The 13,499-nt window shown below is 29.1% G+C and overlaps 1 protein-coding gene across 1 annotated transcript; it reads right to left on the reverse strand.

Annotated features, from left to right (window-relative positions):
- Positions 1–388: 388 nt before the first annotated feature.
- LOC107444793 (tudor and KH domain containing protein papi) lies at positions 389–13,213 on the reverse strand. The gene is made up of 4 exons (XM_043052724.2): positions 12,588–13,213; positions 10,273–10,438; positions 6,775–7,000; positions 389–2,115 (listed from the first exon to the last, which is right to left on the reverse strand). The coding sequence occupies exons 1-4, from the start codon at positions 12,832–12,834 to the stop codon at positions 1,453–1,455; spliced, it is 1,302 nt and encodes a 433-aa protein (XP_042908658.1). The 5' UTR covers positions 12,835–13,213; the 3' UTR covers positions 389–1,452.
- Positions 13,214–13,499: the final 286 nt, after the last annotated feature.

A 13,499-nucleotide genomic window follows, 5' to 3' on the forward strand; every position in this document is an offset into this window, starting at 1 on the left:
CATAATAGTACCATAAGATATAACGTATGAATTTATAAGCTTAGGCCTTGTAAGCTATTTAAAGAAACCAAAAACAAAGAAGCAATAAATAATATCAAAAGAATAAAAATAAACAGTCAAGTTCAGTGTTTTTTTCTTTTCAGTCGGAATGAACAAAAAAAAAAAAAAAAAAAAAAAAAAAAAAAAAAAAAAAAAANAAAAAAAAAAAAAAAAAAACAATTAAAAGTTTAGTTGTGGAAATAATATCTGTTCTTCATAATTATTCCATTTATAATTTTAACACCTAAATAAAACGAACAATTAATGGCAGGATTCAAAACTTATAATTAATTTTAATTCAAATTATTTTGATTTTCATTTTGTTAAAATATGTATGAAAAATATGGTGTAATATAGCGACATTTTTATGTTAAACAATTTATTTGTATTATTTCTTGATAAATTTTACAAGACTTCGAATTTCAACTAGATAACAGTACAGTACACTGAAACATCTTATTTCCTACAATGAAAGCTAGGTGCTTTTCACCATAGAAATAATTTTTAGAACAATTTGAAATTATAATTTATCATGGTATTGCCTCAAGCCCTTTTTATTTATAATTCAGGTAATAAGACATAATTATTATTAAAAAACTATTTTCATCCTAATTATAATTCATAAACTTTGAATGCCATAAAGAGATAAAACTATTATTTTTAAAACATATCTTATGTTTTAAAGTAAATACCGAAGCAGCTATTTGTAATGAGCACACATTTACCTAGATTCCTGATTTTACGAAGAAATTTAATAATTTATCTAGTACTTACCATGTCATAAATGTAAAAGAGCTCTTTTAGTGAGCATATTTTTGTGTATATTTTCTTACATAACAAGGGAAATAACTTTGGGAGTATAATGTTAGAAATAATGATAAAAGTTTTTAAAAAACTAGGAAGACGAATTATGAGACAAAGAAGAATTTTTTTTTTAACACACCAGACATATTAGTCCTGTAGAATCAGCACTAAATTTTTAACAACTTTGAAAAATGCAAAAAATACAGATGATGAAAAATTTAATGCATTTAATGATATGTAACAAAAATGAAAGGGAACAAAATTATGTAAACACAAAGAAACGATGTTGAGCAAACATATTTTCAGTTCTTACTGAAGATTATTATCTGGGAACAATAGATGTAAGCTGTTTTTCTATGCTTAAATTTTATGTACTAGCATTGAATTTAGATTTAGTAAGATTTACTGGGCATCTTTCTGTTTCCAACACCTCTCATTAAACGTGGGTTTTTCTGTACAATAACAAAAAATGTTAAAAATAATTTTTGGTATCACAACAAATACTTTATATGCCACATAACAATATCTTTATAAATGTGAGGCACAGAGGCAATGAATGAAGCAAATCTTATAACACACAATTTGCTTAAAAAATTATTATTAAAACAGCTATTTTAATTGCTTAGCAAATCCCTTAGCAACAAGCACATTCCCAATATCAATGTCCTCATCAGAGTTGGTGTCTAAAAGCTGAACTAGGTCAACAAAATCCTGAGGATTTTCGCTGTTCTCTTGCATATCCTGCTTAAATGGTTTAGCCATCAATACTTTCCACTGGCCTAAATACACCATTTTTTCAAACTCCTCAGAAGCTTCCTGTGACCATTCACCATCGATTGGCGATACATCCGCCAAACTACATGCAATAGCCTGAAAGGGTATTGATAAATAGTCTGGCTTTAGAACACTAATTAAGGATGGTGAGAGTACAGCACAGTCACCAAAGTCAAGGTAAAACACACTAATTTTTTTGTCTTCGCTGTCTTCTTCGGAGACCTTGACGACTTGGGCCCTGTACCAGCTGTTATCGCCCTGGAAGAAAGCAGCAACTATATCTCCAACACTGATTGAGTTCAGTTGAAACCTAATTTTATTCTTTTCTACATTATAAAAATCTGTCATCTCAGTTGCCAGTTTGTCGAGTTGTATTGATTTGGATCCACTGATTTGTACCCAAAATTTGCTAGGATTTTCCACAGCTGAGACATACACTTCTAAAAAACCATCAGAACTATTTGGTATCAGCTTTTCACATGGAAGATTCCTGTTTATCTAAAATAGAAATGGATAGTTGCAATATGTTGGGCTTGCAAAATGTATTTTAGCTTCATTTTTATTAAATATTCTTAAGACTTGATTTGCAATGAATTGAAATTTGCTCTGAATGATAAAAATTAAAATTGCAATGTTGAACATTTGACTTGCCTTTAACTTGATTTTGGAATGAACATAAAAATGTTATTAACTAATAACTATTATTAACTACTAAAAAATATTACCAGCAAATCTGGAAAAAAAATTTCATTACATGAAATAATTGAATAAAGAGAAAAGGGAAGCTTTTTAAATCAAAACAATAAACTCTAAAATTTTATCAAATATATGTTATTTATTTAATATTCAGAAAATTATTATTCACTGCAACAATACAACACCACTCAAACATTAATAATTTAGATTTGTATGTACATAAACAGGGATGGCAGCTATTCTGCTTTTTGGAAGAGCTTATATTAAGCGGTAGAGACTTGAAGATTTAAGTTTTTCAGAATTTTGGTTGATTCTGAAAATGTTTTAGAAATCTTAGTATGAAATGACTTGAAAAAGCAGAATTTTAAATATATGAATTATTTTTATGGTATGGAAGGGAAAATGTCTTAAAATCAAATTTACAAACACCAAGAATCAAAGATTAGAACACAAATTTTGTTACACTAGAAGAAGATGCATCTAAAAAGTGGAACGAGATAGCATCTTTGCATAAATTAAAATTTAATTTAAAAATTAACAAGGATTCTTTGAATAATGATAAAAAAAATCAAACACCTGGCTTAACTGTCAATTGCTACTTGAAGCTATGGAATTTTAGCTTATTCTATAACTAAACTTTCATCAGCACAAGAAATCGAAACAAAAATATTTAACAAAATCAGACTGCCTTTTTACAATATGAGTTTTTCAATTTTAAAGTGTTTTCACCTTTTTTTTTTTTAAAAAAAAATTTGCAACTGTATCATACTTTGTTGGAGTTCTGAGATTTTCAAAAAAATAATGTTGTCACTGAAACTTAATAATGCTGAGGAATTTATCAAGAATATTAAATGGCATTGTTTAGTAATAGAATCAGAAAATGCTTTTCATATAAAAATTTAGAACTCATATTTAAACTTTAGAGGAGATATTAGGGTAGAGATAGCCAGTCTTTTGTTTGGGCTCTGAAAACTTGGTCAAAGATGAACTGATAAGGTGACTATACTTTTGGCAAAATATTCATAGCTGGTGGTCACATTTCACCAGAATATTTTGCCACCATTATGGCTGCTGGTTACGAGATTGTAGCAGCTTAACCTCCATGATCCCCTGCCCCTCAACGAGCCATTGTGGGAATGCTTTACTTTAAGAATTGTTAATACTACACATATCTTATTTTTTTTAAATTTGTTAAAAATATTGGTGTGAAAATAATGTGTAAAATCCGATGCACGTGCTTCATTGAAAAAGTAATAAAAATATCCAAAATTTTATATCAATATCAAATTTAATTGCAATGAAAATGCCTATATATGTTAACGACATTATAATCTATCAACATAAATAAACATCTAAAAAAATAGTAGCTATTTTGCAAGTTAAAAACCAATTAAATTCATTCAATAACTTTCTATGCTATCATGTAAAATGCAAATAAAAGACTAAAAACAAATATAAAAGAATAAAAATCTTAATTGTGAAATGTAAAAGGTCCTCCTTTTATGAATTTTTATTCACATCTCTATGCACACCAGGATGTGACCATTTTAAATTGAATTTTATAGTCAAAACATAGCTCAGCAATTCACCTCCATAGTAAAAGTCTGGGGATAGGGTTTACTTGAGGGAAAATCGCCCCAGAATCATGTGACAACGCTCTTTGCAATCAATGAGGAATGGGGTCTGGTTCTCGCTATGTAAATCTCTCCTCTAAGATTTAAACTGTTTATGGGGAGGGATTTGCCCTTTAATGGATATTCTTAATACAATTTTATTAGTAAAAATATTGTAACAATAGTAACTTTTTATTTATATTTTATTATCATACTACACTACATTTAAACCTGCATTAAGAATTTATGTTTAACAAAACTAATTATTTAAAATTTTAATAATATAATTTTCTAAAATTTAAATATTACCAACAAATTTGCATTGGTAAAATTGGATCTTGTATTTTGTATTCTTGAGAGCATGTATTTTAAGTATTAGTTGTGATACATAAAACATACGCCATTAATTACCTAGACTGGCATTTTGTAATTAGGGGTAATAGTGACACAAAGTGAATAACCCTGAAAAGTTTATGAGCAAAAACTTGACATCAAAATATCAATTTATGTACCATGCATGTTTCATATTTAACATAATTTTTTGAACTAAGATTTACATTTAAATTACCTACAATGAAGAGTATCACACGTCAATAGAATTAATTTAAGAAAAAATTCAGTTGCAAAAATACGAATAGCAGTGTGTGGCCTTTAACCGCGAATAAATAATAAAAGAGATGTTCAACATTACATATAAGTGAATAAGAATTGCAACATTGAATTTTAGAAAAGCATAAATACGAAATACTATATTGGATTTTATACACACGTAAATACGAAGAATACGAATAGCCGCACTGGATTTTATAAAAGTATGAATACGAATGACAATATTGAATTGTATGAGAGTGTGAATAAAAATCATGATATGCATATTAAAAACGCATAAATTCATAGAACCATATTGGTTTTGTAAATTGTGTGAATACAAATTGCAACTTGCAACTTTTGAATCAGGTAAATACAAAAGTCTATGCTTGACATGAAAATTACAAGATTATGAACCATGACATTAGCTGATAATAGCGCAGTTCCAAATATTCAAAATCTGCTAAATGGAGGAAGCCTGCATACGAATCACGATATTTATTTTAAAAACATATAAATTAAAATATTGAATTTTCAATTATCCTGAACACAAATTGCCACGTTTAACTTTTAAATCAAGTATATACAAAAAATTCAAAAAGGAAAATAGAAGAATTAATGGGAAGAATTAATGGGCAGAAGAATTAATGGGATTTAGCAAACGTCTTGTTAATGGGATTATGTTGCACATCTTGTTACGTAATGGGAATATAGTTTTGTTCAAGGGATTTAGTGAAAGTTTCAAAAATTAAATCTTAGATTGCGAAACTCTGTAAAAATTTTGACATATGATTCATGGAAATGTGCGTACCAATGGTCTTGAGATACACAGATAAATCACATACCACACTCAGTCCCTGATGGATGATACGAAAACCCAGAATTCCAGAATGTGTATACACCCCAAATAAAATCAGGTCTGTCTAATAAAAAAGTACTCATCTTTCTGTGATTCAATAAACAAATAGTCTATAATACGCAAGTTGAATAATATTTATACTCCAAAGAAATAATTTATCTTCTAGACAATAATTGTTCACAACATAAATATTTTCACATTTAAAAGGCCACGTAAATTTGAAAAATTAATTAGCCTATGGCAGCATAACACAATTATACAGAGATTTAAATGAAAAACATTAACATGAAATTCATAGTTATTTTGCAATGCGATCATTATGAATAATATATAGTCCTATAAAGCTATACTATATTCACAGTGGTAGTAAAAAAAGTGAAGTAAATGCAATTTAGAAAACTTTTAAATCACTTCACACATCCTCAGCATTATTTTCGGGGTTCTTTAAATATATATATATATATATATATATATACTCAGACAGTCAGACCATCATATAAGGTCACCCTAAGGGACATCGGAAAAGTGACCTTATAAGCGGGGTGACCTTTTAACCGATTCATTAGCAGTTCGTAACTAAGCACGTAAATAGTACACATTATGATTTTTTAAAAATGGTAATACAAACGAAAACAATCGGCCATAAATTAAATATTTAAGTCAATAAATTTTAACAGAATTAGTAAAGAATTAAAGAAAGTTAGATTTTTATATAAAAAAATTACATTTAAAATAAAGCTATTTTCAAATTTCCTTAAAGTGTGCATACATATATTACATCTTACCTTATTTAAAATAATCATTTATGCAGGTCTGTCTCGTTTTTGGTTTCAATTTTTGAACTATGTTTTCTAGATTTTGTAACTTCTCAAAATGTTCCTCAGCTCTCTCATGATTTGTAAAAAAATCTCATATGACATTTATTGCATTGAAGGCTTCCACTTGGGTTACAGCTACAGTCTCAGGATCACTGTCATTGTCCTTACTGTCCACAACTTGTGAAACAATTTCAGAAATTGTAGCTTGTTCGTTGGCTGCAATATTTTTCTAGAATTCGAAAGGGGTAATTGCCTTGTAAGGAAGTTAAATAAGCTTTTGTTAGAAAAGAGCTTCCCTCGCCTCAGATAAAAATGACCTTATAAGCGATAACGATTTTTAAGACTTGACCATATATCCAATAATCTGTAACAAAGACTTCCTATTCAGAGAGCCGGGACTTTGAAAAAGTGACCTTATATGCGGAGTGACCTTATATCGAGGTCTGACTGTATATATATTAACTTTTTATTTTGTGGTGATTATAATCATTTCAAAAGAATTCTTTTAAAATAAGAATCACATACTAAAACTACTCCTTTTTTTGTAAAACTCACAAAAGTTAGCTGGTATGAATTTACTTACAAATGTAGTCATCTGTAAGGGCAAATTTTGAGGTAATGCCCGACCAGCAACATGAACTTGTTTGGCAGAATTCACTTCTGCTTCAGCAACAAGCTTGTCAATCAATTCAGAAGCAGCTTCAACCTCTTCTGATTTTCCTTTCAGAATGATTTTTACAGATGGCTCTTTACCACGAGTAGGTAAAAACTCAAAAATAGTTTTTACTCTAGTAAGATCACAGATTTGCCTGAAACATAGAACAAAACTTATATATAACCTACATTTATAAGTAAAGCATTCCAACAACAGCACACAGTGGGAAAAGAGGGCCATGGAGGTTAAGGCTTCACAATTTCCTAGCCAATAATATAAGTGGGGTGATATAATCTATGCTGCACACAGCCCGCTTAACTTCACAGACAAGATGGCAACCATTAATCTAAAGTTGGGTGGGCTTTGAGACACCACTGGGGATTGAACACCAGTTCTTCACAATAATGACAAATCATTCCTTTGACCACTGAGCAATTGCAGTTCACAAACTATAGATATATAAATTTAACTATATTTATAGAGTAAATAATATCAGAAGTTAAACTTGATATGAAAACATAGGAAGTTTTGTATTTAATTACTCATCTGAGGAAAGTACAAAAATTCATGTTCCAGAATGGCTTTTTTTATCACGGCTTCATATTTATAGTAATGGAAACCATGTATTTTACAATTAAAGAAATTTGTTCTAATTCAATTTAATTTTTTTAAAAATAGATTCAACTTGTGAGTAAAATAAAAAACTGATACAGTTTAATCCCTTGCCAGTGTCACCCGAATCCAGTTCGAGCAACTACTACGGGCTACGGGCAGTATTTGTGATGCCTGAATTGACTTCAGGCAGGAGAAAAATTAAAGTTTCTATTTTGTGAAACCCGAGCTGAGTTCGTTTCTACTTTAGGATACTTAATTCAATATTTTCCTAATAAATGTCATTAGTGGTATTAGTTTTTCACCGATTACAACTTCAGTCGAGGCCAAAGAGTGCGATATCGAATTGTATGCAGTACTGTGTTTTGGGATATACCATACTGTAAAAGATTTGTAAAATTTGTGTATTGAAAATCATATTGTTGTGTTTTTTTATATTATATATAGCTTTAAAATTTTGTTTCATTTGTTGTAATTGAATTGCTGTAACTGAATGTTGAGGTGTGTGCAATCCATTATAAATACAGTAGTTATTGCACTTAAAATTTTAATTTTGCAAAAAAAAAAAAAACATTTTCTAACTTTGATAATATAAAGAACAAAATTAAACAATCAAAAAAAATTTTCCATCTTTGATCCATTTCTCTGAAATACATGTCACTATTAAGTATTTAAGCTTATTTTTTTCGTCATTAAAGTAGTTTTAATTGCATAGTATTTGATGAATTTATAATAGTTTCATCTTAGAGAAGAAAATCAAATAAAATTGTAATACTCTGATTTTAAAATATCTATTTCATATTATAACATTTTACTTTTTTAAATTTCATGTGAATCTTGAAATAAAATGGAATAATTAATACAATAGTAATTTTTTTAACTGTCATTATTTTAATAATTCAAAAACAATTATTTTTTTAAACAGAAATGTCCTTAAACAGAGCTTAGAAATAGAATTTGATTTTAAAACATGAACAGAAATTAAAGTCCCCAAAATGAATTTTTATAGCTTTGAAATTAATTTTGATTTATTTTTCCCAATTTGCGCTACATTAAGTGAATCTCGAACTTTAAGGCTGAGAGTTTTTGTCTGCATCATTTTAGGATGAGATTAGTTAAGCTTTGTACTACAAATTGGTTGTGGCCACCCCTTATTTATAAGGCAGACACTACAAGATACGGCCTCGGATGGTGTCAAGATTGTCTGTAGGGTGAATGGAGAGAATTATCAGATTTGTAAAGAATTACAATACAGTAAAACTTATTTTTCAGTTTGTTTTTGTAGTGATATTAAATGTCATTAAATGTGTCAGAAGTTTTGAAAAGTTACTTATAACAGTAAGTATTACAATTAGTTGCATAGCATAAAGTTCAAAATACACCAGAGAAAATGAGATTTACATCATTAAGTACAATAATGTGAGTAGAAAATCAGGTAGATTTTAACAGTAATCACAGCCCCTAAAATTTAACATGAAACAAAGAGAAATGTTTAATAAATAAAATCAAACTTGAGGGGGAAAAAATTCTATATAAATGGAAGGAAATTGGAGTAAAAATTGTCCTATCTGGTAAATAAAATTTTAAACTAGTTTTTTTCCCCACATAGGTATAACTTATCAGATTATGATGGACAGCTCAATACAATTTCAGATCATGCCCAAAACATGAGTGTAAACCGTCTCCACATAACATAAAATACAAAATAGGAAATTTGATAAATCAAACTTGTACAGGCATTAGTGAGAATGTCATGTCCAACACCATCAGGTTCTTATAAACTAACACAAAATATAATGACTAGTCAAAGAAGTAATATATTTCATGTTTATTTCTAAATAAATATTTGTTAGTTCTTTAAATTTAAAACATCAAAACAGAGTTTGTGTTAAAACTAACTTAAAAATCATTTTTAAATTATTGATAGAATATTTAACCTAATTACGTTATTTCACATTATTTCAAATTTTTTCATTGTTAAGTACTAATGGAAATATTTTTCATCAGAAAAACAGTAACAAAATTTATTTAAAAAAAAATCTGAAAAATCATTAATATCAATAATATATATTAAATCATACAAAAGAAACTTAATTATACTGAAATTTTCAAATTAATTTTTTCAAAAGGCAGAACTTGATATGCATCTCAATAAACGGAACTAGTAAAGAATGGGAAATATGTATCTGCTTTTAAAAAGATTTTAATTTAAAAGAATTTCGTCTAAAAAAAGTGTTGCACAAAACCCATTTATTATTTTAGCTTTTTCAATGTCCCCCTCCCCTGTGAAAATGAAGAAAAATGCAAATAAAAATAAGCTAATTTTAGTAAATATTTGAATTTTACAATTAAAATCCCCGCCTTTTTTTTCAGAAATAATTTTGGATTTTTAAATGAGTGTTTGTTTTTTTTTGCCAGAAAAAAATAAAACTTTAACTGAATTTGTTTTTAAATATACTTAATAAACAAAATACTAGTCAAATAATTTTTAAGTTTTTTGTTACTTTCTTAGGGTATTGTTACAAAAATACTAATAACTAATGTGTCCTTAAAGACCAGATTTTTTTTAGTTCTACTTCAATTCTACAAAATTTTCAATTATAATTCAATAAACTTACAGCATAACTTCTTCAATGCTAAATCATGGGTAATAAATTATGAAAAAATATTTATTTTTCTTGCATTCACAAGTTCTATAAACAATGATGGTTTTAGAAACAAAAAATAAGTGTTAAAAGAGCAAAAGCTCTTTTTTAAAGCTCTATAGGGTCTGATCCAATTAAAACCAAACCAACCAACCATACAATATCATACCTGATATAATGCACGTTCTTCCATACTGAGTCAGTTAGATTTTCTTGCAAAAAAATTTCTTTTGTAGCACATGCATGGCGACTAGTCAATATCCCATTGATAAGGTTCACCGCTTCTTCTACTTCCTCTACAGACCCTCTAATAGTGGCGATCGTAAATTCTTTATCTGTAAAAAGTAGCAAACATTATTATTTCTAAAATATGCTATGGAATAAAAAGAGATAGCAAGAAATAAAATTAAACAAATTATTTGTCATTGCAAAATATTAATAGTTTACAATTATACCTTTAGTACCTATAATACAATCTTGAGGTAGATATTATGACTTCAGGTCAATACTGAAGCAAATGTTAAATAAAAAAAGTACACACATCAGGTACAGGCAAGGGTCAACAAATCCTACGAACGAAGTTGCCAACAAATTGTAGCTGATTTCCAAGCAACATTTAATATAAGAAATTTAGATATGTTTACTACACAAAGTTGCACTATCAGTAGGATATTGTTTTGAAATTTAGTTTATGGGTTAGAATGGTTTTTTTCCCTATTAAAAATAAAATCTGTTTATAGCTTAGAATTGATGTTCGGGAAACAAAAATTTGTTTGAATTTTCAAAAATTTTATTTACCAAATTGAGTAAGTGCTATTCCACATCAAAACATGCAAATCTTTTTAAAAATGGCACCCTCTACCTAAGATTTTGATGAAAACTTATACATGTATAGAATTTACGGTGCTGATTTCAAAAATAATAATTATAGACAAATTGTTTAAAAGTTAACTTTTATATTGCCAAAATACCTCTTTTACTGCAATTTTGATTCATGTATCAAAGGCTGTTAATGGCTTTAACTCATGTTATATAATTATTGTTCAATAATTTATTTAGAAAGAAGCAATTATTTAAACATAATTTCCAAGCGTTCTACTTATAGTAAATAAGTTTACTTAGCAGTTTTTGATTAATGGAATCTCATAATTTAATTGGATGATTTCTTGGAAATAGCCTTGTTTAATTTCACAATGGGCAAGCATTTCTTAAAAAGTAGTTTTTTTTTATATAAATTACTATACATTAATATTACTTGTAGAGAGGCGATTTTTATCAGATAAATTTAATTCATCATTTTTGCTAATAGATTCATAGCTATAGAATCAAATAGTCAATGAGAGATAAATCACTTTTTTTCTAGAAAAAAAAACCTCTTTCTGAAAGAGTAAAAGGCAATACTAAATAATTAATAAGTGACCTTTAGAATATTTTGATCAGTATACACTTTGATCTTTTTTTTTAAAAAAAAAGAGGAAGAGAGGAAAGACAGAAATTATAAAGTTAAAAAAATATCACTAAGGCAGAGCTATTGCATCCCTCCTTTATTTTACGTTCAAATATTTTTGCTTGATTAAAACGGTGGACCTCATCAGCAATTGATGTAAAGGGCTGCTAAGCTGTGTTGCTAGGGGCTATTCTATTGCCACAGAAAGGATATATCCATATTATTATCGATGGCAAAATAATCACACAGTATTAACCACTTCCAGGCAGTGTCCTGTGAGACCATAGATGGGGACCAGCATAAAGGCACTGCCCACCCCCTTTATGCTGGTCCCCATCTATAACGTCACGGGGAGATATTTCCGTATTGTGATTTGTCGCGACAACTATAATCACCAAGTTGCCAAATAGATTTTAAACTTGCAAATTTAAAAAAAAAAAAAACAAGTAGATGCTTGCCCAGGGGTGGCTATGAGTTATACCTTTCAAGTTGGTCCATTTCACTGTGATGTGTTTTTTATTTTCTGTCGGGCCACTGCCCGGAAGTTTCCGAGGCTTGGCGATTATTCTGCCACAGATCACGATACGAAAATCTCCTAATAAAGGGTATAATTCATAAGCTGCCTCAGGCAAACTGATTTTTTTTAAATATATTGCAAGTTTAAAATCCATTCATTTTTTTTGGCAACTGCAGTTGGTGCTACATATCATGATGTGGAAATGTATGGGTCACAAAATAACATGCCTAATAATTGCCAACATTAGACATATGAGAGAAAGCAAGAACATTTTTAAAACAATCTATGATATTCTTTTAAATTAAAACAGTATTGGTTCATTCTACTTCTCAATATATTTTCGGATATTCTGTTTGAAAAAGCCACTATTAATAAAATTATTAAATCCAAACTTCAGTATTAACTGTATAACCTTTACAAAAAAAAGAATTAATTAAGTTTTAAAACTCATTAAGTATATCAAAACAATTAACAACAAAGTTTCTCAATTCAATAATAGTAACATGATAGGGAATTAGACCTGTATCATCAAAGGTAATTCGAGCTTTGCTTTTTTCCCGAATGCCTTTTATAGTTGATCCACCTCGTCCTAAGACATGACCAACAAACCCTTTCGGAATTTGGACAGCCCGACTTATTCGATTAGTTTGTGTTTGTTCAATTTCTTCACTATTATGCTGCCGCAACACACGGATTACACATGTGACAACACCGACTCCAACGCCAACACCAATTATAACATACGGTTTTAACACCCACTTAATCATAATATCGTTAAAGGTTTCAGTTTCAGCGAAGAAAATTTTTGCTCTCTATTCAAATTAAAATAGTAGTTCAAGAAAATTTCATATATTTTCTTTGTAAGTCAAATTTCGTTAACTTATAAAGCTTTTGACTGCCTATTTCAGCTCGACATTAGCTTCGTCGGAATTGTGCTATTTTCATTGATTGGGTCCTGAAAAGCCTGGCTAGTAGGTCGTTCGATCCATGTTCGTGCGTTTGGGAGTTCGATCCCTGCGACTGAATACTCCCAATGTACGAAATTGACACTGGAGCACGCTAAATCTGTCTGGGTCTCAAAATCTTCCAAGTTGCCACAGCGAATCAATACGTCTGGGGTACTGCATCGGAATTTGATCGTGCTGTGGTTCAGGTCAAGCTAACGATCCGCGGATGAATGGTGTGTAAATGTGTCCTCTCTGTAAAACGGGATGTGACGTATTGGCTATCAAAATGGGCTACAGGTGAAGCGGAGAAAAAATATTTCTATCCATGGCAACACTTCACATGCTTTCTCCATACTTTTCTTTTTTTTCTTTTTTCCTATTACAGTTATGCACGGAGAATTTGACTTCAAAAATACATGAATACAAATTTTTTTTATTTTCAAAATTTTCGTATGAAGATAAAATAAAAACGACAAATGTAACTT

This window comes from Parasteatoda tepidariorum, chromosome 6 (assembly GCF_043381705.1).
Source record: "Parasteatoda tepidariorum isolate YZ-2023 chromosome 6, CAS_Ptep_4.0, whole genome shotgun sequence".
In the NCBI taxonomy this organism is placed as follows: domain Eukaryota; kingdom Metazoa; phylum Arthropoda; class Arachnida; order Araneae; family Theridiidae; genus Parasteatoda; species Parasteatoda tepidariorum.